At 38.2% G+C, this 25,576-nt stretch overlaps 1 protein-coding gene across 1 annotated transcript in view; it reads left to right on the top strand.

The window, feature by feature from the left end:
* The window catches only part of Dnah7 (dynein axonemal heavy chain 7), a 259,409-nt gene that overhangs the window by 116,095 nt on the left and 117,738 nt on the right, over positions 1 to 25,576 (top strand). Inside the window, exons 30-40 of the mRNA XM_045148328.1 lie at positions 553 to 801; positions 3,795 to 3,944; positions 6,224 to 6,406; positions 7,176 to 7,352; positions 9,141 to 9,272; positions 11,992 to 12,216; positions 13,013 to 13,210; positions 14,712 to 14,867; positions 16,812 to 16,980; positions 19,541 to 19,667; positions 20,890 to 21,109. Of these exons, the coding sequence (XP_045004263.1) occupies positions 553 to 801; positions 3,795 to 3,944; positions 6,224 to 6,406; positions 7,176 to 7,352; positions 9,141 to 9,272; positions 11,992 to 12,216; positions 13,013 to 13,210; positions 14,712 to 14,867; positions 16,812 to 16,980; positions 19,541 to 19,667; positions 20,890 to 21,109 (1,986 nt within the window). The remainder of the gene's footprint in view (positions 1 to 552; positions 802 to 3,794; positions 3,945 to 6,223; positions 6,407 to 7,175; positions 7,353 to 9,140; positions 9,273 to 11,991; positions 12,217 to 13,012; positions 13,211 to 14,711; positions 14,868 to 16,811; positions 16,981 to 19,540; positions 19,668 to 20,889; positions 21,110 to 25,576) is intronic.

Raw genomic sequence — 25,576 nt, forward strand, 5'->3', positions numbered from 1 at the left:
TTTCCAATAAAGTCTCATTCTGAGGGTATGGGTGAGCACAAAATTTTGGTAGTCATGACTCAACCCACACAGTGTATGCACTGAAATACTTCTGAACTAATCCATGTGTATGTATGAGGCATGGATTAGAGCCATTTAGATATCGTGGTTCTAGAATCATTGCTGGTGACTGTCTACTGAGTTGCCTTTGCTTTGCATCTTCATGAGAATTAGTATGTATGGGTCTATTTCTAGACTTCTTGTTCTTTTCTACTGGCATATTTGTTACTTTATTCTAATATAACAGTGCCTATTATAAATTTTTAATCACATAGCAGTAGTCCTCTAACTTTTTACTTTAAAGAATTTTAAAACTAAATACCAGACTTCAAACTATAAAATTTCTACCAGAAAACAGGAAAAGACTTGAACTGTTGTTATTTAATGTCTCCATTACCATTCATATATATATATGTATATATATATATATGTTCCAACTAATATAAACCTACTTGCTTACATTTTATAGTATAAATATATAAAATATAAATTTCCCAAATTGTCTGTCATCAGGGAATTACTTCGGATTTATTTCCTGGGGTAAAATTACCAAAGCCAGATTACAATGATTTGCTAGCAGCCATAAAAGATAATTGTGCCTCCATGAATTTACAAATGACCAAATTCTTTTCTGAGAAGATCCTTCAAATATATGAAATGATGATTGTACGTCATGGTTTTATGATTGTTGGAGAACCATTTGGAGGGAAAACTAGTGCATATCGTGTTTTAGCTGGAGCATTAAATGACATATGTGAAAAGGTATGTGTGTTATCAATGCATTAATTTATGTTAATGATCTTTGTGTAAAAAGTGATATATAGTAATTTAAAATATACCTTCAATGTGACAACTTAAAATCATGAAAATAAGAAAATGAGTCAGATAAAATAATATTAAGAGAGCAAAATGAATAAGTAGTAAGTTCAGTTATAAAGAATATGCCACAAATTTGCTTTTCAAACTTCTATTTCTTCTCTTTTGGTGTTAAAGTTAACATATGCTCTATGTTATAAACCTCTAAAAATAGAAGGGGAAACAAACAACAGTTGTCTTTTAATAGTTCTAGGATAATACTCTTATTTTCTGGGAAGTTGGATTTGTAATACAAACTTCTGTTACGAGCTGGAAGTCAAATGAATTTAATGGAGAATGTTTACACATCATATACACACATCTGTGCGTGTGGCCATTACCTGAATTTCTTCAACATCACAAGTGTCATGCTTTGACTTGTTGAAGGAACAGGGCCTTTTAACCTCTGTATTTAAGACTGAATTTCTACTTATCTCCCCTAATATTTTGGAGAGCTTTTACTTTATATATTTCAGTGTGTATAGCCTATGAAGTTTGTGATCACAGTGTATTCACTGTACAGTCTCTCTTCTGACCAATATAAAGTTATTATTTTCCTGTTTTGTTTACCTTTGATCTATTTATCTTTGTTTTACTAATGACAACCCTGCTTTCACTTTGTATATTCATTTCCCTATAGCTTTGAAGGTAATCTTGAGGGTGTCACTGTGGTTTATGTTTTATGGAAAATAGTTTCACTTTTAATTTCCCCTGGTTAGATATTTTTATATTTTAGAGGCAAATTTGAACTCACTAATATTGATTATCATACAAACCGATGTGCTACTTATCTCTGTCACCAAATTCATCTATTTCCATCTTTCTATCCATTTCTATTTTCCTTCCTTTAAAAAAAAAAAAAAAAAACCTCTCCCTACCTGTCTTCTTGCCTTTTCTTGTTTTTGACTTATTTGTGTATTTCCAATTTAATATTTTATTGTTATGCCAACTAGGCTTTGCCAAAAAGTCTCTAAAAGAACAAAACACAACAGTGCTTAGTGAGTGGATGTTTTCTTTTCACTTATACAGTCCAAATGATTCATTTCCTGAAAATTCTGAGTTATCTTGCAATATGTAATGGAGGTAGTTTCCATGGCCGCCATACACAAACTACAGCTTCTCACAAGCCTCAGGAATAAAAGCCATTCTTTGATGACAGCAATCCTGATTAAGAAGATGGTAGAGCTTCCCTGTGCTTCTGGATTTAGGAACTTCCATTGTAAAGATCTTTCTGGAACAGAGAAGAAAGATGACTCTAGTTTTGTCTTATTATTTAAGGCTATTATTTATGCATGTTTTCTTCCTTCCTTCCTTCCTTCCTTCCTTCCTTCCTTCCTTCCTTCCTTCCTTCCTTCCTTCTTTCCTTCCTTCCTTCTTTCTTTCTTTCTTTCTTTCTTTTTTTTTGTGGTAGGGTCTCACTCTAGCCCAGGCTGACCTGGAATTCACTATGGAGTCTCAGGGTGGCCTCAAACTCATGGCAATCCTCCTATCTCTGCCTCCTGAGTGCTGGGATTAAAGGCATGTGCCACCACGCCCGACCGCGCATCTTTTCTTAATTTGCTAGTTTGTATGCAAGCTTTGGCAGTATTTTGTGTGTGTGTGTGTGTGTGTGTGTGTGTGTGTGTGTGTGTGTACAAATACAAGTATGTATGTACATATACATATATATTGTTGTAAGAATAGCATACAGGATTTATATGGTAGTTATAGGACTATAATGGTGGCTTAATGATATTATGTAGTCTGTAAAACCTATAAAATAAAATAACACACAGCAACCCTGATACAAATTATGAGCTTTTGCTAATAATGATGCATTACTATAAATTCTTTGTTTATACCACATTGATGTACAGTGTTACTGATATGGGAAATTACTGTCTTGGAAGCAGAGTAAGTATTTGAGTCTATAGTTTTTGTTCAATCTCTCTATAAACTTAAAACTGTTCTAAAAATGAATTTTGTTAATTTAAAACAAAGTCTTTATGCCCCAAGGGCACTAACATGTCTCATAATAATTCAGAGAACCAGGGTTCTGACAAAAATGGGCAATTTACTAATATTAAATTTTTGACTCCACAGGAAGTACCATTTTCTCCATCTTTACATGTTTTTATTTTCTCTCAGAGAACATTTTGTAACAAGGGTCAGCAAATTATAGCCCACAGGCCAAATTCTGCCATAGCCTATTTTTGTAATGCTAGTAAACTTAGACTGGTGTTAACAGTTTTTACAGTTTTTTTTTTAAGGAATAAAAATGGAAAATAAAACCTAGAAAGCCTATACTATTTATTGTCTGGCCTTTTACAAAATAATTGCCAACTCTTGTTTTATTCTTTTACATTTATAGATCTCTATAACATTACTGTTTTATTCCTATACAGTTCATGAGCTTTTAAATTTCATTGTAAATAGTACTTCAGAATTTTATTTTTAATTGTTCAGTGACATTATAAAGAAAATAGAAGTGATTTTTACACATTGACCTTGTGCCCTGGAACCTTACCAACTTCATCCCTTATTTCTGGTAGTTTCTTTTGTTTAAATTTTAAAAATTTATTTGCAAGCAGAAAAAAAAGAAAAAAAAAAGAGAAAGAAAGAGACAGACAGACAGAAAGAGTGAGAGAGAAGGTGAGAGAATGGGCATGCCAGGGCATAGTGGCACTGCAAATGAACTCCCGATGCATGTGCCACTTTGTGCATCCAGCTTTACATGGGGAGTAGGGAATTGAATCTGGGTTGTGAAGCTTTTCAGGCAAGCTCCTTAACCGCTGAGTCATCTCCCCACCCCCTCTGGTAGTTTCTTGAAAGTTTCCTTGAAGTTTTCTGTATATACAATCATGTTTTCTATGAATAAAAAAAAATGTTATTCAAAATAAATTATTATTTTCTTCATTAAGGGGCTAATGGAAGAAAACAAAGTTCAGATAACTGTTTTAAACCCTAAGTCTGTCACCATGGGCCAACTATATGGACAGTTTGACTTAGTGTCCCATGAGTGGTCTGACGGTATCCTAGCTGTCAGCTTCCGAGCATTTGCCTCCTCATCGGTAAGTACCAGCGTGTGGACATGCATGTCTTAAAAGATTATGATATGCTTTATGACCAATGTCTAATTTTTCATTTGTTTCAAACAAACTTTGATGTCAATAGCTTAAGCTATTCATTGGAAACATACTGGCTGGTCTGGCAGTACTTCTGTGACTAACAATTGCAGCACCTATAAGCAGCCCCGAGAGCCTGCCTGGAGCACCTTGTCCTGGGAGCCATCGAAGACGGGGCTGGGGGTAAAAGAGTTATAGAAATCAGGAATGACAGCATCCATGTATTTGTATCCATCTTTTGCCTCTTTTGTCCCCATGCTGCCACTGTCATGTCCAATAACTGTGGGAAATATTTGAATGCTCAGAGAACAAATTGCATATCTCTGTAAATGTCTTCAAGTTCTAGTGCTTTCCATGTAGTGTGTTAGGAAGAGAATGTGCACAAGAGATGTGTTAGCTGCTGCCTTCTCTACTCCTGGCTTGTTCTGTGAAATGGTTGCAGGTCAAGCTCATGAGCAGAGCCCACAGACCAGCGGGTGCTCATCTGACAGCCACACTTTAGTAGGTCCTTCACACAGGGTGATTTATGTGAGGCAACACGCGACAGGAAAAGATATTTGCACTTGGAACATCTAGTTTCTTTATTAAATCATTCACTATAAATGGATAGTATATATCTAAATTTGGTGCTCAGTACCACTGAAAAGCTCAGTAGACCATGATTTTTGTTGGCAGAAAGCTCATGGACTTCAAGTAACTTAAGGGGTAGTGATCTTGCCCCAATACCAAGTTTTTCTGGTAATTTTGATGGTAAAGTCATCATGAGGCACAAGAGAAGCAGACAAAGGTTTGAGACCACTCATATATTTTCTAGAACAACTTAACATGAAGCTACTAGATGATGTAGACACTTACATTTATCCAGAAAGGGCCCTACAATATCTCTATGTTGTGTTACATAACTTTCATTGCATTGGCTGAAAGCTACATCCCATAAATACTGAGTCTCAGTGACACTCTTGTGTTACATAACTTTCATCGCATTGGCTGAAAGCTACATCCCATAAATACTGAGTCTCAGTGACACTCATAGTTTACCTATCACTCATAAGCAGTACAGCCAAATGGAAAACTGCAGGTTGTGAGACTCAAGACCACACATATGGGGCATGCTTCCCACAGTGATAGGTGATAAGAACTTAAAGCCTGGAGCTTGAGAAATTGATCTCAAGGTGATTACCCATGTTACGGTGCTAGGCACTCCCAGAGCACAGCCAGAATTAGCCTCTGAATGTGGGCATGAGATGACTGGAGCTTGCGATGGACCACTGTCAAAGAGATTAATGGGTTGGTCACAGGGACTGAGGAATGTGATGAGATGGATTTAAATCATTCACCATTGCAACTTCAAGTTCCAAGTGCTGATGGTAAACCCAGACACTTCCTGCAAACAGGACAGCTGAATTATACGAATCTGAACAGGAGAACCCAGTTTTGAACTCTCTACCAATTACCTAGGCACTTCTTCATGTATGTGAAACATTTGCCATACTTTTGACAACATGTAAATATTTTAGCAATTGCTAAATAACTTTTCAATTATTATATTGATTTTATATAATTTATACATTATTGATTTATATTATTTTTGATATATTAAACATGTGGGTATGCTTTCATGATTTTAATATCCTATACTATCACGAGGTAGTTGGGCCCAAGACTAGTGTGTGTGTGTGTGTGTGTGTGTGTGTGTGTGTGTGTGTGTATGTGTGTGTGTATGTGAATTCACTTGATGGAGGGAAAATTTGGCTTAGTACACAAAAGTAGTTAATGTATATGAATAGATACTAGCAGTTTCTTTTTGAGCAATATGTAAAGCACTATAAACAGATATATTTAAATGGGAATTCTGTTTTCCCTATCACTTGTATTTTTACTTCTATTACTTCCTAAAATATGTATGTATGTTTGAACTCAGGAACATTGAAAATGTTGGACATAAAGAAATTTATTGCATTTTTGTCTTGTCTATAGTATATATAGGCTTCTTCATACATAAAGAATATATATATAGATAGATATAGATATAGATGTATACTTTATATATATATATATATATATGTACATATATATATATACATACAGATGTATACTTTATTTAAAGGGTTCTTTTATATTTTCTTGATAGATTAATTTCAGGGTTATGTTTTTTATTTTGAAATAATGTGATTGAACTTTCCTTTATTGTACTTCAGCACTTTTTCATGCTATGTTTAAACTAGACTCCAGATAGGAAGTGGCTAATCTTTGATGGGCCAGTAGATGCTGTGTGGATTGAGAACATGAACACAGTTCTGGATGACAACAAGAAGCTGTGTCTGATGAGTGGGGAGATTATTCAGATGTCACCACAGATGAACCTGATATTTGAACCAATGGATTTAGAAGTTGCTTCTCCCGCCACTGTAAGTTCTCAATTTTTACATCTGCTTATAAATTCCAAAATGTTATCTTTTTTTTTTAACTTACCAGCTTTTATTTGAAATGAAAAATATTTGTGGAATTCCCTGTAAGGTTGATCTGTGATTGTAAAAGAATATATATTCTAGATGTTTACATACCTAGACAAATTTAACAGGCTGCTTTCCTCTTTTTGTCTGGGACCATTTGGCAAAGTCGTGCACAAAAAAAGAAATTACATAAAATCAAGTTTTTAATCCTCCCGTCCTGTTACTTTCTGAACGGTCATAAGAAGTAGATGTGCTAAGTCAACTTCATGCTGAGCATTGAAAGCAGGTCTCACACTGGACTACCTACTTAACCTTACCTGTGTCTTCCAGGAACCCAATGATTAGCATGGGGTCCTTGGGGTCCCTCTAGCCTATCCATTGTGTAATCTGCCTGGATCTGGATGCAGGCAAACTAATCAATGACAAGGTTAGTCCAAGGAACAATGTGATCTTTGTTGTTGAAATACACAGAATAGAACAGCAACTCATGACTCAGTGATTCAGATTGCTTGGACGTCATGTGACCCCAAATTTCCATCTATGAGAAGGTGTCCCCAGGTTTTCAGATGCCATTGGGTCATCACCCCAGGACGATGCCCCTTTATCTGCCATAACACTAGTCACTGATGGCACTTCAATAAAGGTGTCACCATCAACATGCCTCCTGACTCCTGTGTGTCTTTTTAAGAGTTTACATTGAGGCAAATGATGCTTCCCCTTCCAGGTGTCCCGGTGTGGCATGATTTACATGGAGCCTCACATGCTGGGCTGGAGACCGCTGATTCTGTCCTGGATCAACCTTCTGCCGGCTTCCATCAGTGTTATGCAGAGGGAATTTTTAGAGGGCCTATTTGAAAGAATGGTCCCTATTTCTGTTGAATTCATTAGAAGACACACAAAGGTACAAGAAATAGGAATGTTAAGATTCAAAAAAATGGAAAACTTAGCTAAGCAAAGCAATTTAGTATCTTTTTTATTATCAAGTAATAGATAAAATATCTTTTAGTTGGTTTGATTGAAAGCTGTTTAATTTTTTTTGTTGTTGTTGTTCTTTTTTGCTTTTCACCTTTATTCTTTGACACAAAGTCTCATGCTGTAGCCCAGGCTAATCTTGAACTTCCAACATTCCTGCCTCAGACTCACACTATGATTATAAGCACGTGCCACCCTTCCTACGTTTTCTTATTAAATTTTTTTAAAAAAATCATGTAATTACCCTCCAAAAATGTTTAAAAATGCATCTTAGAATTTGAGAAAAATGTCCATGTGCTTCTCTTTTAAAAACAACAACATGAAACAATAAAGAAAAACTTGAAAGGCCTGCCCAGCCCAGTCTGAATATCACAAAAGATTCTCTGTTATTTCTAATGAATGATTTAAATACCCATTTTTATGAACTTTATTTTTCAAGTTTTGTAAAATAAGCAAGTTTCTGGCAGAAAGACATGAGGGAGTTCCTAAAATAGGTAAAATAATTTTGAAGGAATAAAAATGGTAACAGGAATGGTAGTCTCCTGTCACTGAGAGTCACTGAAGCTGATCAAAGCCTCACCCACCCAGGGGAGAAATGCAGAACAGGGTTCTGCTTGCAAAGACTGGACAGAGATCTTCAAGACAACTCTGGCTCTGTAACAAACAGGCAAACAGTACTGATAGCTCCTGTGCTGTTAACTTTTCGTGGCAGAAAACTTAAAACTGGAATTTGGCACAAGGTATGGACTTAGAGAATGGAGTATAAAACCATGCTAACTACCCTAAAGGGAAAATCCAGAGGAAAAAAAATAAAACAAAGAAAGCAAAGGATAGAATCTCATGTGTGCTAGTGATTTAGAAACAAGAGAAAAACAGGAAAATGTTTTCATGTGGAAAATACTCAGCATTATGGGACAGTGAGGACAGGAAAGACATGACCCAGGACCCTCAGAAGCAGCCACTCAGAGCACAGGAACCTTCACCTGGGGGTGAGGATGGCTAAAAGGAAACCAGCTGTTTCCAATCAACTTCAGAAAGTTAACATTTACATATTAACTAAGGATTGGTGCAGTCTTAAAGGTTGGTAAAGAGCTGGGAGAGATGTGGATGGATGTTTGTTAAGAACTTGCTGTACTCTGTGTGATTCTAGGGGTTGTCTATGTTAGTTCATTTATATTTATATTGTTGTGATGAGATGCCAGGAAATGCATACTTACTGCACTCCAGCGATGTCTTCATGAACTTCAAGATTTGGGCACGTATTTCATGGGGTTGAGCTTACTACAACTGCTTCTATTCCTTATCAATATGTACTAAATAGGTTTTATTTATTTTTAATCATTGTAAAAATGTAAATGAACTACCTTTTCTGACTTTTCCCCCCATGCTTTGATTTATAAGATTAGTAAAGCATAAAACCCAGGTCTTTGATCAAAATAAGCATGTTCTAGTAACATGCTTTTAAGTTTGCGAATTGGTTTAAGAGGGACCTGATAAAGAGGACATATGACCTAAATATGACAATCACTGCTGTCATACTCTCAGCAAGTAATTAATGTATGCCTTGGTTTTCCTTCAGAAGACAAGCCTCCGAAGAGTGTCTTTTCACAGATGCTCTGAATGTTAAGATTAAACAAGCTCAACAGCAGAAGCTGGTGCTATTTTATCTAAAGCCTAGATTAATTTGTTTTATAGCCCTTCCCTCCTGACTTTTCAGGAACTATCTCCTACTTCAGATACAAACTTGGTGCGCTCCTTAATGAATCTGATAGATTGTTTCATGGATGACTTTGCCGATGAAGCCAAAAACAAGGACAGAAATGATCGAGAGACCTACTCTTTGCTTGAGGTAAGACTGCAGTCTGCGTCATGCAGCAGGAAGACAGACAGCCCCTGCTTTCACCAGGGCTTCCTAACCCACGAGATTCATGTTGCTCCTAACTGGAGAGAGGACAGTGGTGACTGTTCAACAATGAGAAGGAAGCCAAGCCCCAGGCCCCAAGAGCAGATGTAGATGCTTCTGGACTGGTGCTCTGTCATGGGGACTTGAGGAGCTCAGCAGTCAGCACACACCCACCGCTGAAACCATGTTTCATCTGAACAGAAGTGGCCTGTCCTAAAAATGTTTCACCTCAAGTCCAAACCACAATTTATTATGTTTTCCCATTTACCTTTCTTCCTTTTTGTATTTGAACGTGTTTATATTATAGGGAAGTAAATATGGGGCTGGAGAGGTGGCTTAGCAGTTAAGGTGCTTACCTATGAAGGCTAAGGATCCATGTTCAGCTCTCCAGATCCCACACAAGCCAGACAAACAAGCACAAGGTTGCACATGCCCACTAGGTGGCAGAAGCTTCTAGAGTTCAAATTCAGTGGCTGAGGCCCTGGCACACCAAATCCCTCTCTCTTGCTGTCTCTCTCTAAAAAAAAATTAAAGTAAATGCGTGGATGTGTGCTAGTATATAATATACATTCAGGTTGAGGAAAATAAGAAAATTTACAGGTAATCAATAAACAGATTTGTTTTTATTTTATTGTATTTCAGTATTAGATATTAACCTGAGTACCTTACACATGCTAGGCAGTGTCCTGTCACTGAGCTACACCGCAACCTGAAAATCAGATTTTCAAAATAGTAACATAGGGAGCTGGGAGGATGTATGAGTCATTAAAGTGCTTGTCACGCAGGCTGAGGAGATGGTTCAGTAGTCAAAGCCTGAGGGCCTGGGTTTGTTCACCCAGTACTCAGGTAAAACCAGAGGCACAAAATATGCACGTGTCTGTAGTTCATTTGCAGTGACAAGAGATCCTGGAGTATCCACACGCACTCTTTCTCTCTCTCTCTCTCTCAAATAAATAATATTTTTAAAGGCTTATCATGCATGCATGATGACCTGAGTTTAGATCCCCAGTACCCACATAAGAGCTAGCCTATGTCTGTGATTCCAGTGCTGGGGAGGAGGAGACAAAGAACCCATGGAGCTTGCTGGATAGTATAACCAAATTTGTGAGTTCCAGGTTCAGTGAGAGACGCTGTCTCAGAAAATAAGATGGAGTGGATTAAGGAGGACACCTGGTGTCAACCTCTGGCCTCCATGTGCGCTCACACACTAGTGCACCTACACGCATTGACACACGCGCACACACACCACACATACAAAAGTAGTAATGCACATATCAGCAGACCTGTTTTACATGTGTATTGTTATACATGCATGTGTATTCATATGCACAGAAACAAATGTGTATGGGGTGAACTTGTATGTATAGGCCAGAGGTTGACACTGGTTTCTTCTGAGACAGTTCTCCACTTTGTTTATGTATGCAGGGTCTCTCACGTGAACCTAGGCCTTGCTGATTCAGCTAGTCTAGCTAAGCAACTTCTCTTGGGGAGCCTCTTACCCAGCTCTACCTCCTGAGCACTGGGATGATAGGCACACTGCCATGCCTGCCTGGCATCTATATGGGTGCTGGGTATCTGAACTCTGGTCCTCACACTTACATGGTAAGCATTTGATCCAGTGACCATCTCCCCAGCCTAACCTTTGATATTTTTAAATGAAAATATTTCTGGCTGCTCATGATGGCCCTTCTAATATGATCAACATGGAATCTGTATAGCTTCTATTTCATGAAATGGATTGATTTTTAATTTAGGAATTAACATTTTCCTGAAGCAGTCTTTGCATAAACTAAGCAGAGTTGACCAGGGTTGAAGTAGAGCCTAGAACTGTGGTGAGTATAGTTGGCACTCTGCTGACTCCACCTTTGAAAAAGAGACTTGACTGGAAAGCAAGCAAGCAGATTTCTGTCATACAGTTGGTGGGTCTGGTGTTCATCCCTGTCCCTCTGACTGAATCTAGAACACAGAAAGCTAGCTAATGGCTCTCTTTCTGGCATTATGGCAATTCTAGCTCATATAACTAATGCTCATATATTGTGACAAATAAAATAACAGAACTATGTTCTACTGAAACCCAGAATATCATATTTTAAAGTAAAATATGTGTATTATCAACCTATCAAAGTGTACCCCAACATCTTCACTGAAAGTTATCTCAGGACTGGAGAAATTGCTAGCAGTTAAAGGTGCTTGCTTGCAAAGCCCACTGTCCTGGGTTCAGGTCCCTATTACATAAAGCCAGATGCCCAAAGTAGCACCTATAGGTGGAGTTCATTTGCAGTGGCAAGAGGACCTGATGAGTGCATTCTTTCATTCTCTTTTTTTTTTTTCTTGCAAATAAACTTTTTAAAAAGAAGGTTATCTCAATGTTCCTTTTAAGGTTAGCCTCCTGCATGCATTTAAACCATCCCATAATTACTAGTGGAACCATTCTAAAGCTTCAATATGACTAGAATTTATACCTTGCATTATAGTCTCAAAGATTTTATAAGACATGTAATTTGGACAAAATCTCAATTATTTTAAAATACTTAGATGACCTGCTATTACATATGAGCTCATACCTTTCCTTTCAGAAGTATCAATAAGTTGGTCTGATTTTGAGCCACAAGGACAAATTGAAGGTAGTTTAATTGCACTCTTTCTTTTCCTTTTTCCAATACAGGGCATTTTTCTCTTTTCACTGATCTGGTCTGTTGGTGCTTCTTGTACAGCTGATGATCGGTTGAAATTTGATCTGATTCTTCGAGAGTTAATGGAAGGTCCAATTTCAGACATAACTCGATCTAAGTTTAAATTACTGAGTGGTACTGAACAAACATCCACAAAGAAATTAACTGTCCTTTTTCCTGAAAAGGGATCAGTTTATGATTATCAATTTGTCACTGAGGTGAGTTCGGAAGCAAGATATGCCACTGTCAGTCTGGCAGAGTCTCTTCTAAGGAACGGCACAGGATGGGCCTGTGGCCATTGCTCCATCACTGTTTCCCTAACAGCAAATATGCAATAAAGGAAGACATGCAGATTTAGAAGTAAGATGCCCCCAGGTTTGAATCTTAGTGAAGTTATTTTCTTTCTGTATAGTCTTAGACTAGCTAATTTTACTGAAAACAGTTTCCACCTGTGATTAAAATAATAATAACCAATGGGCCAATTGTATTCATTAAGTAGAATTGCACATCTTGGTTTTGAGCCCAGCACGGCACATGCTGTTCAAGGTCACCTGTCGGAGATTAATGTATGTTGGTTATGTAACAGGCACTCTCTCCTGCAGGACTGCAGCTGGTCATTAACATTTCCCACATGAACTGGACTATAACACTTGGGTTCTGTTTGTTCTGTTTTTGTAACAACTACAACAATTATTGTGCTAAGAACAAAATTAGTAATATGTTTTATTTATGTTTGTATTATTTAAATGTATATGTATACATATCTAACTAATATTGGGATCATGCTTTATAACTAATGGGCAGTTTCTCACTCTTTTTTACTCACTAGACCACTCTCACAAAGAACTTGATTTCCCCTTAATTTAGACATAAAAATAGCTTTCAGCCTGAGTGGTAAATGTTTCACACAATAAAACAAATTTGTAAATAACAGGGTTTGTTGTTCTTGATCTTTTCTATAGAAGCACAGAAGTACAGAGCTTTTAAAAGTATTTGGCTATTTATTATAAACAGGGAATAGGAAGATGGGAGCCATGGGTAAAGAAATTGTTGGATGCTCCTCCAATTCCCAAAGACATGCTGTTTAATGAAATCATTGTGCCAACTCTGGACACAATCCGATACTCTGCACTCATGAATTTGCTGACCACTCATCAGAAGCCTTCAGTATTTGTAGGACCAACAGGAACTGGAAAGAGTGTTTACATCATTGTAAGTATTGTAGAAATTTACATGTTGAAACATGCATAATATTCCTAAGAATGTTAATGTTTAACTAGTCTAATTTTAAAAAAATACTCAAGTATTTGAACCACAGAGATTTGGGGTAATTGCCTATTTTTTTTTTTTTTTTTAGAAAATTCATTAATAACATGCTTTAAACAGTAAAACATTCAGCCATTTCACTTCAGGACTGGGCTGCCTGGGTCAAATGATAATACTGTTTTATGTCAGAAAGTTATTGTCCCATTGTTTTCTTTAGTAAGAATAGCTATTTAAGAATAGTATCTCTTGAAAATTGTTCTAATCAATTACACTTAATAGTCAATTTTATAAATTATTTCATATCTTATGGTTTGCTGTGCAGTAACAGGAATGATTTTCCTCAATGATTTCTGGACTCATACCAGATGTGTGTTAACCTGGATGGTGCCAGCTGCTGCAGCGATACTGTACCCGCTCCCCGCAGCTCTGCTGAGCCCATGGAGGAGGAGGAAGGTGCTTTCTCACTCCTTCTTCCATCCTGACTTTTCAGCTCTCATCCCACAACGTTCACTAGCACTTGCTTCTAGTTGTTCATTGATACTATTTTTTTTTATTCTGTAATCCTCCTGGAGTAAACCTGGATATATACTAGTTGTCTCAGTACCATTTATTCATTAAACGATCTTTTTCATGGAATATTAGAATGATATCGTATCATGAATGAAATGCTTGTTTATATCAGGGAAGACCCAAGAAGGAAGTAGGGGTTTTAACTAAGAGTTTACCTGAGTTATAGATTTGCCCTATATAAACAAACACCTGAAAATGTTCAGCAAGTTGAGGGATTGACCCATGGCATCAAGTCGAGCATTAGGGATTTGACACGACTAAAGGCATAGAGGAAAGCACAGCTTTTTGTCACTTCCACTTCCGTCAGATTCAGCAGAGAAACTAGCTTGTCCTTGTATTTTAAAGCATTACTTTTCACAAACTTGTGGCGTCATACATCTTGATTTAGTTCAATTATTTAATTAGTAATTCCACCTGCTTTCCAGTGGATTTTCTTTTGAACTGCAATGACGTTGTTCAGGTTTCCTAACCCATGAGATATAACTTGGTACACAAGTAGAGAAGCAGTAATGTATTTGAAGAAGTACACTGGTCTAGACAGAGACAAATGGCAATTGAATTCTTGCCCATCTCTGAGACCAGTGGCTACTTTCCTAAGTTCCTATAACTTCATGTTAGTAAGGAATATGTGCTTTTCATATTGGGTGTAGAAATCGGAGAAGGTGCATACAAGAGGTCTGGCACAGAGAGAGAGAGAGAAGGGGGGGAGAGACTCTGTTGGCATGGTAACGATGATTCTTAGTGATTTCTCCTCATTTCATATTGTCATGGCGTGTGAGGTTAAAGTCAAGTATGTCAACAATGAATCTAATTATTTATCTGAGATGTCAAAACAATTTCAACTCTGGCTCCCTTTGTTATTTTTCCCATTGTGTAGAATTTTCTTTTAAATCAAATCAATAAGGAAGTCTACAAACCTCTGATAGTTAACTTCTCAGCACAAACTACAGCAGCCCAAACTCAGAATATTATCATGTCAAAATTGGACAAAAGAAGAAAAGGAGTCTTTGGACCTCCTTTGGGCAAGAGAATGGTAATGGCTTCCTTTCTTGATAAGCACAGTATAACTTTGTCCTGGTCACATACTCTGCTGCAGTTGGAACAAGGAAACCAAATGGACTAATGATGGACAACCTCGGGCCTGTGTGTTGTTGCATGTGTGTGTGGACTTGTGTATGTGCATCTTCGCATGTACAGGTGCATGTGTACACATGTGGAGGCTAGGGGACAGCCTCAGCTGTCATCCTCAGATATGCCATCCACATTTTCTGAGACAGTGTCTCTTACTGACCTCATGTCCACTATGTAGGCAAGACTGCCTGGCCAGCAAACCCTAGGGCTCCCCCCTGCCTCTGCTTCCACAGTTCTGGGGTTACAAGCATACATCAAGATGTTTGGCACCTTTATTTTCATTATATATTTTTTACTATAATATAGAGTTCTAGATATCATCATGGCATTGTTCAAATACTTTATGTTTTAGTTGATTCTCCTCCTCCTTCATCTCCCTCATCCTTCTATCCCCTCCTTTCCACTTTCCACTTTGTGTGTACATGTCACACGTTGCCTATTCCCCAGAACCTTCCCTGTCATTGCCTATTAACCTTTCTTGGTCACCTTTCTAACTTCTTTTTTTCAAGATATTTTTTATTTTATATATACTATAACAGGTTATACTCTTTTATCCCCTTGCCCCTGCTCCTATTACCATGTAGGCCCTCCTCAGTGGGGTTCTGGTATTCACTATGGGGTCATGAAGGCCTAATCAGTTCCTGTGGGGTAGGTGGAGACTGGAGACCATGCCTTAAGATATTCCTACCCACTCTGTGGCTCTTACAATCTTTCTGCCCCCTCTTCCTACATGTTTGGCACTTTTAGGTAGATTGAGGTTTACACTCTGGTCCTCATGTTTGTGAGATACTTTACTCAGTAAACTATCTCTCTATATTCCCTATCTATCTATCTATCTATCTATCTATCTATCTACCTACCTACCTACCTACCTATCTACCTACCTACCTACCTATCAACTATCTATCTATCATCTAACTATCTATCATGTATCTGTCGTATTTTTCTTTTAATTTTAAAATGTCTGAAACCTCATTTTATTTGCATGTTTGCTAGGCATCTTCATATCATCGAAAGCGGTTACTCTGTGAGAAGTTATTTACAATCTTAATCTCTTCACTAATATCTTAAATCAGGGTACTTGTTGTCTGCTTTCACAGATTTTTAACACCTCCATTTCACAACTGACTTATTTGTGCTCCTCTGCAAAGAGTTCTCTTCTCTTGCTGCAGAAATGGCTTAATGGCTAAGGGACTGAGTTTGGTACCTCAGGACTCATTGGAGTTGATTTGCAGTGATAGGAAGCCCAGATTTGCCCATTCCTCCCTCTCTTTCTCTCTCACAAATAAGTAATTTTTTAAATAAATCTCTTCTTACCCTAGTTCTCACCACTGAAAGATAATAATAATATAGAAATTTCACCTTACTTATCTTTTTTTTTGGTTTTTTGAGGTAGGGTCTCACTCCACCCCAGGCTGACCTGGAATTCACTATGGAGTCTCAGGGTGGCCTCGAACTCACAGCGATCCTCCTACCTCTGTCTCCAGAGTGCTGGGATTAAAGGTGTGCACCACCACGCCTGGCTTTAATAAATTGAAGTGTTATATAAAGGGAAATACAAGGTATATTGAGAAACAAATTGTACCAGAGTATTAAGTCATAAACTAATAATCTATAAAATTTAGGAATCCAAATATCTCCCTTTTCCTATCAGAACAAGGAATGGGAAAAAATGTCCCAAAATGTGAAAGCTAAAGGTAACAAACACTCTTATTTGGAAAAGAAACCATTTCTTCCCATATACAAACTTTACAAGAATATAAACTGATAATTTCTGTAACATCATTTACACAGTAGTGTAGTATGTTGTATTAATATTTTCTAATACCCCTTCTTTTTATCTCAGGTTGTCTTTGTGGATGACGTCAATATGCCTGCTCGGGAGGTCTATGGGGCGCAACCTCCCATTGAGTTACTCAGACAGTGGTTAGATCACTGGAACTGGTATGACCTCAAAGACTGTTCTGTGATTAAACTAGTGGACATTCAGATCATGTGTGCAATGGGACCTCCAGGTATGTATTCTGAGTTTGGATTTATTAAGATGAGACTCCACCCTGGCATCTAGAGATTACCAGAGAAAGAAAACCCAACTGGATAGAGTTGTGACGTGTATATATTTTCCCATGTGTATTCACTGAAACCTACTGGAATGCACCACAGTGGCCAACTCTTAATGTATGTGTTCCAGGTGGGGACATTTTCCCATTTATTCATCTAAATATTTTCTCCCTTTCTGGAGATTGTCCATTTCTGGAGCTTACATCCTGAGAACCCAGGTAGGTCCCCTTGGGGCAGCTCATTTCCCTGTGGCTCATTAATGCCTGTGTGGCATAGAGTTCCTGGCCTCAGAGATCCTCCTTCTTCCAGGTAGTTAATTTCCATTCTTATCAGACTCTGGATGACAACAGGGTGCTTAGAAAAATAACAAGTGACCAAAAGAATGAACCCTTAATGATCCTTTACATTTGCCAGGAGAAATTTATAAACTCAAACTAAGTATCTAGGGAAATTCTTTAATGCTATTGTGTCTGAAATGGCTTGATTCAGGTAACTAGAGAACTTTAACTGTTCTCATGCTGACTTTAAGCCAGTATTCCATTTGTATAAATTTTTTCTCTGAATATACCACTTCAGGGACTCTGCTATCTGCCTCCTCTCACCAAATTTCACCTGTTTTTTTTTTTTAAGAGTTTTTATTTTTTATTTTTTTTATTTATTTGAGAGCAACAGACACAGAGAGAAAGACAGATAGAGGGGGAGAGAGAGAATGGGCGCGCCAGGGCTTCCAGCCACTGCAAACGAACTCCAGACGCGTGCGCCCCCTTGTGCATCTGGCTAACGTGGGACCTGGGGAACCGAGCCTCGAACCGGGGTCCTTAGGCTTCACAGGCAAGCGCTTAACCGCTAAGCCATCTCTCCAGCCCAAATTTCACCTGTTTTGAACACTGAATCAGTACTTACTTACTCTAAGCATACTCTTTGGGCCATTTTGAACATTCAAAACATCTACATGACTCCTAGGATTTAACAGTTTTGCCCCAATCCAGTAAATTATACTAAAATGCCTATATTTCTCTACATACTCAGGAATGTACAGAAGAGTAGACCAACTCCACAAGGTATCTTCTAACAATGCTAGTGTTTCTGGATGTCTTTTGGCAGGAAGGACTGTAGATTCACCTTTCCTGCTGCAAACCTTTTCTCACTTCCTAAAATTTGCTTAGGAAAATCAGTATAAATTATAAGATTTTGAAGTCACAGACACACAGAACTGTTTTGATCTATAGGCCCATTCCTCTCAGTTACATACATAAGGTCTTCCATCCTATGTATATATATATATGGTTTTTTGAGGTAGGGTCTCTAGCCCAGGCTGACCTGGAATTCACTCTGGAGTCTCAGGGTGGCCTCAAATTCATGGCTATCCTCCTACCTCTGCCTCCCAAGTGCTGGGATTAAAGGCATGGCCACCACACCTGGTCTATGTATATTTTTACAAACATCCTGGAATAATTTAGTGATAGAAGCAAAATGCAGCTTTAACTGGTTTTGACCAAACATAAGATGTATACCTATGTATCTATGTACAACATATATGAAAGATACTATATGCATATAATTTTATTATATGCATAATAATCCAAAGATTTTTTTAAATAGACGCCCCTTTGAAAGCTAATGTAATCTGTCTAGATATTTTCAGTACTAGAGAATGCACCTAGAGCCTTGAGCATGCTAAACATGAATCCTTCTACTGAGCTATGTTCCCAACCCTATCTATGTCAAAGATGAGAAAATTTTGTAAAGTGAAATGTTAAATTCTAAGTCACTTAGTAAAGCCTTGTGTTTGACAATGTCATCATCACTAAGGACAACCCCCAGGGTTTGAAGAAATGTGAGCAGCCAGTGAAGCAGCTGCAGGTGCTCCATAGGCTCATCCCCGGGAAAGTTGCTAGAAGATTTGAGGAGCGCCAGGCGTGGTGCACTTATGCCTTTGATCTCTTTGATCCCGGCGCTCCAGAGGCTGACATAGAATTGCCATAAGTGGGAGGCCAGAGACCCTGCATCAATTCTTTTTTTTTTTCAAATTTTTTTAAAGATGTGAGGGAAGGGCTGGAGTGTTGGCTTAATAGTTAAGGCACTTGCCTGCAAAGCCAAAGGACTTCGGTTTAATTCCCCAGATGCACAAGGGGGCACATCATGTGGAGTTCGTTTGCAGTGGCTGGAGGCCCTGGCATACACATTTTCTCTCTCTCTAATAAATAAATAAAAATAAAACTATTTTTAAAAGCTTAACAACAACAACAAAAAGATGTGAGGGAAGAATTAGGCCATATGGCCAGGCTGAATTCATCCTAGTAATTCAATTTGCAAACAACGTTAGGAGCTTGAATGAAAAAGGATATCAAGAGTCTCCCAAAAAAACTGATTACCTTTAACTTCTTTGTACCACAAATTTATCATCTTTCAAGTTACTTTAAGCTGCAGAATATTTTTATACATTATAGTACACCAGAAAATATTCTGGTATAATATAGTAATGTTATAAAGAATTATTCTTTTAATATTTAGGTGGTGGCCGAAATCCAGTCACTCCTCGATACATGAGACATTTCAATATTATAACAATCAATGAATTTAGTGACAAATCCATGTTCACCATTTTCTCTAGAATCTTAACCTGGCATTTAAGAACGTGGTAAGTAATTTAAGGGTTTTTTGGCTTTTTTTTTCATTAAGAGATATAAAACCTTTTGGAAACGTATCATTATGAGTAATATCTTTAGTATTTGCATAAGAACACCTCTATGCCACAAAATGCAACAGGTGACACCCTGGCCCTCTCACCTCTGTGAGAGCAGAGCACAAAGGGGTCATTATATTCTGCTGTAGGACATGTCTATGTTTGAATGATTGCTTTGAGTTTTCATAACCAAGTTCAGTTAAGGCTGGAAAGATGTGTCGAGTTTATGCTGTGACTTTGAAACCCACTAGAGAAACCTTGGGCTTTGAAGAGTATCTAGGGCTAAATTTGAAAGGATAGCCCTAGAAGCTCTTCACTGGGGAAATGTGTGCCCCTGCTCTGAAGATTCCCTTGTAATCCACAAGACGCCTGTATGTCACAGAGCCACGCTCACCCAGGCTGTCGCTGCCTTGGCTTCCTGATGCCCATTCTTGGAAAGTTGTTATTCCTTTCCTACTCAGAGGAGATGGAGGGGGCACCTACTGCCTTGCCATGCCAGAAGTTAAATCTACCCAGTCTTTCCAAATGAATATTCCTTCCCTGTGTTTTTCTGTCCTAACCATTCACTCTACCTCTATTGCTCTCCTTTTTCTTTACATTTTATTTTCTTCTTTTTCTCTGAAAATACTCATTTTAGTAGTGTTCTTTAAGGATTCTGTTTATACGCATGTGGTGGACACTGGAGTTGGAGGGGCACATGACTGGCTCTTGGCAGACTCCCATGCTTTCTCACTTAGGTAGTTTAAAGTCCACTAAGTTGAGCTTGCTTAGTTATCAGGGCTCCTCTGGTCATAGTGTGAAATGGTGAATAAAAAGCAGCTTTAAGAGAAGTAAAAGTCTACTTTTGTCATGATAAAAATGGGAATTTGGGTAGGAAAGATGGCTTGGTGCTTAAGGTGCTTGCCTACAAGCCAGATGGCCAAGTCTCATATCCCTAGCACCCACGCACACAAAGGGGTCTGCGATCTGCTTGTACTGGCAAGAGGCCCCTTCGCTCCCTCTCTTCCTGCTTGCAAATAATAGTAAGTAAAAAATTTTTAAAGATTTTTCAAAGTGGCAAATACTATAAATCAAATTGATTCAATCAAGATTAAAATTGTAAGCTGGCCAGCTAAATGTCATGCATGTAACAACATTCTATATTTGCTGTTTTTTTTCTTAAAATTATTCTCTGAAGCTATAAATTTCCAGATGACTTTCTTACTTTGACCTCACAAATTGTAAATGGCACAATGATTCTGTACAAAGAAGCAATGAAGAATCTCTTGCCTACACCAGCTAAGTCTCATTACTTGTTCAATCTTCGTGACTTCTCCCGTGTCATTCAAGGTGTTTGTTTGTCAAGACCAGAAACGGCAGAAAACAAAGAAGCGATTAAACGACTTTGGGTTCATGAGGTAAAATGCCATGCCACTCAACTTGATTATTTAAGAAACTAGGCCTTAAATGTAATAGTACATGTTTAAAAAGAAATACTGAGCAATATATATTGCTGAGATACATGTAAGTATTTAACATTAAGAGAGACAAGATAAAGGTAATTTTAAAAGCAGTTGATTATAAGTTATTTTAGAGAATTTTTAAATGCTTATTCTACTATTTTGGGGAAATTCTGTTCATTTTAGGATACTTTATACCAGGAATTAGTTTCAGTCTCCTGTGTTTCTCCATTCATTCTTTGTTAAAACAGTTTTGTGATGGAACACTTTTTAAGCACATGATTTTTTTTATAAGAAGTGATTGTATTAACTACATTTACCTGTGAATGCCAAAGTCAAAACAAGGCTATAAAACAAAGCAGTTTCAGGATTTGTAGTTTGGGAGCTTACAAATATATGAAAGCCTAGCAAGTTCTCGTGGGAATAAGGACATAGGTGTGCATTTTCTTTCCTTTTGTCTTTTTCTGTTGTTGGATATACATTTTCTTATAACAAAAAAATAGATGAGGGGGCTGAAGAGATGGCTTAGCGGTTAAGCGCTTGCCTGTGAAGTCTAAGGACCCCGGTTTGAGGCTCAGTTCCCCAGGTCCCACATTAGCCAGATGCACAAGGGGTCGCACGCGTCTGGAGTTCGTTTGCAGAGGCTGGAAGCCCTAGCGCGCCCATTCTCTCTCTCTCCCTCTATGTGTCTTTCTCTCTGTGTCTGTTGTTCTCAAATAAATAAATAAATAAATAATAAAAAAATAGATGAGGGAAAATGAGAGAAAGTATAAAAAGTGATACATCAAAAATAAGTTAATTTGGGCTGGAGAGATGGCTCAGCAGTTAAGCGCTTGCTTGTGAAGCCTAAGGATCCTTGTTCGAGGCTTGACTCCCCAGGACCCACAATAACCAGATGCACAAGGGGGCGCACACATCTGGAGTTCATTTGCAGTGGCTGGAGGCCCTGGCGTGCCCACTCTCCTCTCTCTCTCTCTCTCTGCCTCTTTCTCTCTTGTCTGTCACTCTCAAATAAATAAATAAAAATAAACAAAAAAAAATTTACAAATAAGTTAATTTTTCAAATAGTCACAGAAATTATGGAAAATTAGGAGGAAAACATTTACCTTTATCACATTTGAATATGCAAATATTTTAATAATTTAGCTAAGAAATCTAGAAAATGCAGCCGCCAAAAACATGTTCAGTAACAATTTAAAAGTTCTTAACAAACTACTGTCTCTAGGCTTTTTAGATCTACATTTTGAATTCCTAAATTCCCACAAACTCAAATACACAGCTACTTTGCTTGAAAATTTTTGCCACAGCAAGGATTGCGAAAAAATATTCTTTGGAAAGGATGATCCAGAGGTCTCCATTGCTCTAGAATGGAACCTGTCTACCAGGCTGACTACTTCCACATCTGAGAGCTCGATACAGGCTCCAAGTTTGTTGGGCAAATGTATATATAACAGAAACGCCTGGGAGCTGGGGAGAGACAGAGCAGAGAAAGTAGCTCTGAGGCCCCCGAGGGAGCCAGCGCGCCTTTGTTTGTGCTACTTGATCAAAGAGCCTTCAGCTGGGTGGCTTCCCAGTAGCAGGCATTTACTTCTCAGTGTTCTGGAGGCTGAGAATTCCCAGGTCCAGGACCTAAGAGATTTGGTCTCTGAGGCAAGCCCGGTTCCTTGTTTCTGGACAGTACCTTCTCTCCATGTCCCAATGGTCAAGGCTGTGAGGTTTCCTTACCAAACATTAATCCCAGTCATGAACACTTTGCCTCCAGGAACTACCTACCTCCCAAAGGCCCCACCTCCTCATATCATCACCTTGGGGTGAGGATGTCAACATATACATTATAAAGTGACATAAAGATTCAAAACGTCATAGGGAGCCACTGCAGCCTCAGACCCATGACAGGGTTTTGCAGTCTTTCTCCAGTCTTTAATAAAGAGCAGTCTATTGCTGTGGAAATCAGTTTCTCTTTCTTTTCATGTCGCCCCATTGGTCCTGCTCCTAATTCTTGTCTAACAAATGTAATGAATATAGGTCTTCAGCTCAAAATACTTCAGTAGCACCCTACTTTCAGATGCATTTTGGGTGAAAATCTGAATGGTGGGGCTGGAGAAGATGGCTTAGTGTTTAAGGTGTTTGCCTGCAAGGTTCAGTTCCCCAGAATTCACGTAAGCCATATGCACAAGGGGGCATATGTGTCTGGAATTCATTTGCCGTGGCTGGAGGCCCTGGCACAGCGATTCTGTGTGTGTGTCTTCCTTTCTCTCTCTCTCTCTCTCTCTCATAAGTAAATAAGATATGTTTTTTTAAAAATCTGAATAGTACATGGAACCTGGTTTGTGCACTTCTCCCTTCCCCCTAGGGTAGCCTCTGCATTCACCCCATCTACCCTTCATCCCCTCGCAGCCTTTAGGGCTTTCCCCTGGTGGTGTTCTGGGTTAGTCACCTTTCTGCCTTGGATCAACTCTCTTCTCCTTAAAGAGGTCTATGCTGAGCTCACTATTTACCACTGCAGCCCTCCACTCCACTCCCACACTAGCAGCTCAGACTTGCCTACACTCTTCTATTTATCCCCTCTTCACAACATTTGCCAACTTCTGGCGTGCCACATATTCCATTGTCATGTTTATTGTCTGTCTTCCTCAGCATATGCACTCCATGAGGAAAATTTTTCTTTCCCATGGATTTATCTGCAGTGCCAAGGACAATTATTTGACACACTGTTCTCAGCCTGTCAAAAAATATGAAATATTGAACTTGACACTCTAATTTGTCAAAGACTACAGTGAGTGTCTTTTTCCTCAACAGACATTGTTACTGCACTAGGCAACCCAACATAATTTCATAAGATGGTTTTGAAGAAAACTGGTTTCTCTCATCCCCTTTGTCTTCTCTTTAGCTCTTCAAGTTTAGTGAACATATTACCTGGTTTTCTTGTTAAGGATAGTTACTCTAAAAACATCCAAAAGGGTTCACTAGATGAATAAATTTTAACAAAGTTTAATTAATATTGTCATACTTCAAAGGATACTACCAATAAAGTTAAAAGATAAAATTAGAATAATAATATATAGAGACTGGTAAGTCATATATCTGATGAGTGTGTAAGTATCCAGGGTGCATAAAAATCTGTTATTACTGAATTTATTGCTTTTATTACTATAACCCAATTTAAAAGACCATCATAATAGGAGGAAAAGTTGATAACATCAAAATAAAAGAGAGACTGAGAGGGGGAAGGGCTATGATGGATAGTGGAGTTGCAAAGGGGAAAGTGGTCGGGGAGGGAATTAATCATGGTTTATTGTCCAAAATTATGGAAGTTGTCAATAAAAAATAAAAATAAAAATTTTTGAGGTAGAATTTCAGTCAAGCTCAGGCTGACCTAGAATTCACTAAGTATTCTCAGGGTGGCCTTGAACTCATAGCAATCCTCTTACCTCTGTCTCTGAGTCCTGGGATTAAAGGCGTGCTCTACCATGTCTGGCTAAAATTTTTTTTTTAATTAAAAATTTTTTAAAAAGATGGGTGGTGTATATGAAGAGACATTTCTCCCAAGATGACATGCATATGGACAGTAAATACATGAAGAGACACTCAACATGGTTACTCAGTAAGGTAATCACATCACAGTGAAGTACCTGCCACATCCACTGGGATGACTGAGCTCACTATGAGGAATGAGAAGTACTGATGGTGCTGTGGAGTCACCAGAAGCCCTCGTACATTGCTGGTGGAGCACAACATGAAAACAGTTCAGTAGTCCATTAAAAGGTTAGACATAGTTACTATGTGACCTAGCAATTCTTAGAATTGCTATATATAAACAAAAGTATATATGTGGGGCTAGAGAGATCCCTTAGTGGCTAAGTGCTTGCCTGAGAAGCCTAAGGACCCCAGTTCAAGGCTCGATTCCCCAGGACCCACGTAAGCCAGATGCACACATCTGGAGTTCATTAGCAGTGGCTAGAGACCCTGGCCATTTTCTCTCTATCTATCTGCCTCTTTCTCTCTGGGTCTGCCTGTCACTCTGAAATAAGTAAATAAAAATAAACAAATAATTAAAAAATAAAAAGGTTTATTCATGTATATTATTAGCAAAATTATTCATAGTGGCCAAAAGCAGGATTAATCTAAATACCTGTCAGTTGATGACTGGTGAAATGCAATGTTGTATGTACACATGGAGCTTTATTCCACTCTGATACTGAATACTGGTCTAGTCTGTGTTGGTGGCATAGGGGTGAGCACAGCTGCCTTCCAGAATGCTGGCGTACTGTACAACATGGGTGAACCTAGAAACATACTAAGTTTAAGAAACCAGGAACCAAAAGTCACTCATTCTGTTTATAAGAAATACCTACAGTGAACAAATTCATAGAGGCAGCAAGTAGATTGGTGTTCTCCAGGTGCAATTTGGAGGAAATAATGAGA

The sequence above is a fragment of the Jaculus jaculus genome, chromosome 4, assembly GCF_020740685.1.
Source record: "Jaculus jaculus isolate mJacJac1 chromosome 4, mJacJac1.mat.Y.cur, whole genome shotgun sequence".
Lineage (NCBI taxonomy): Eukaryota > Metazoa > Chordata > Mammalia > Rodentia > Dipodidae > Jaculus > Jaculus jaculus.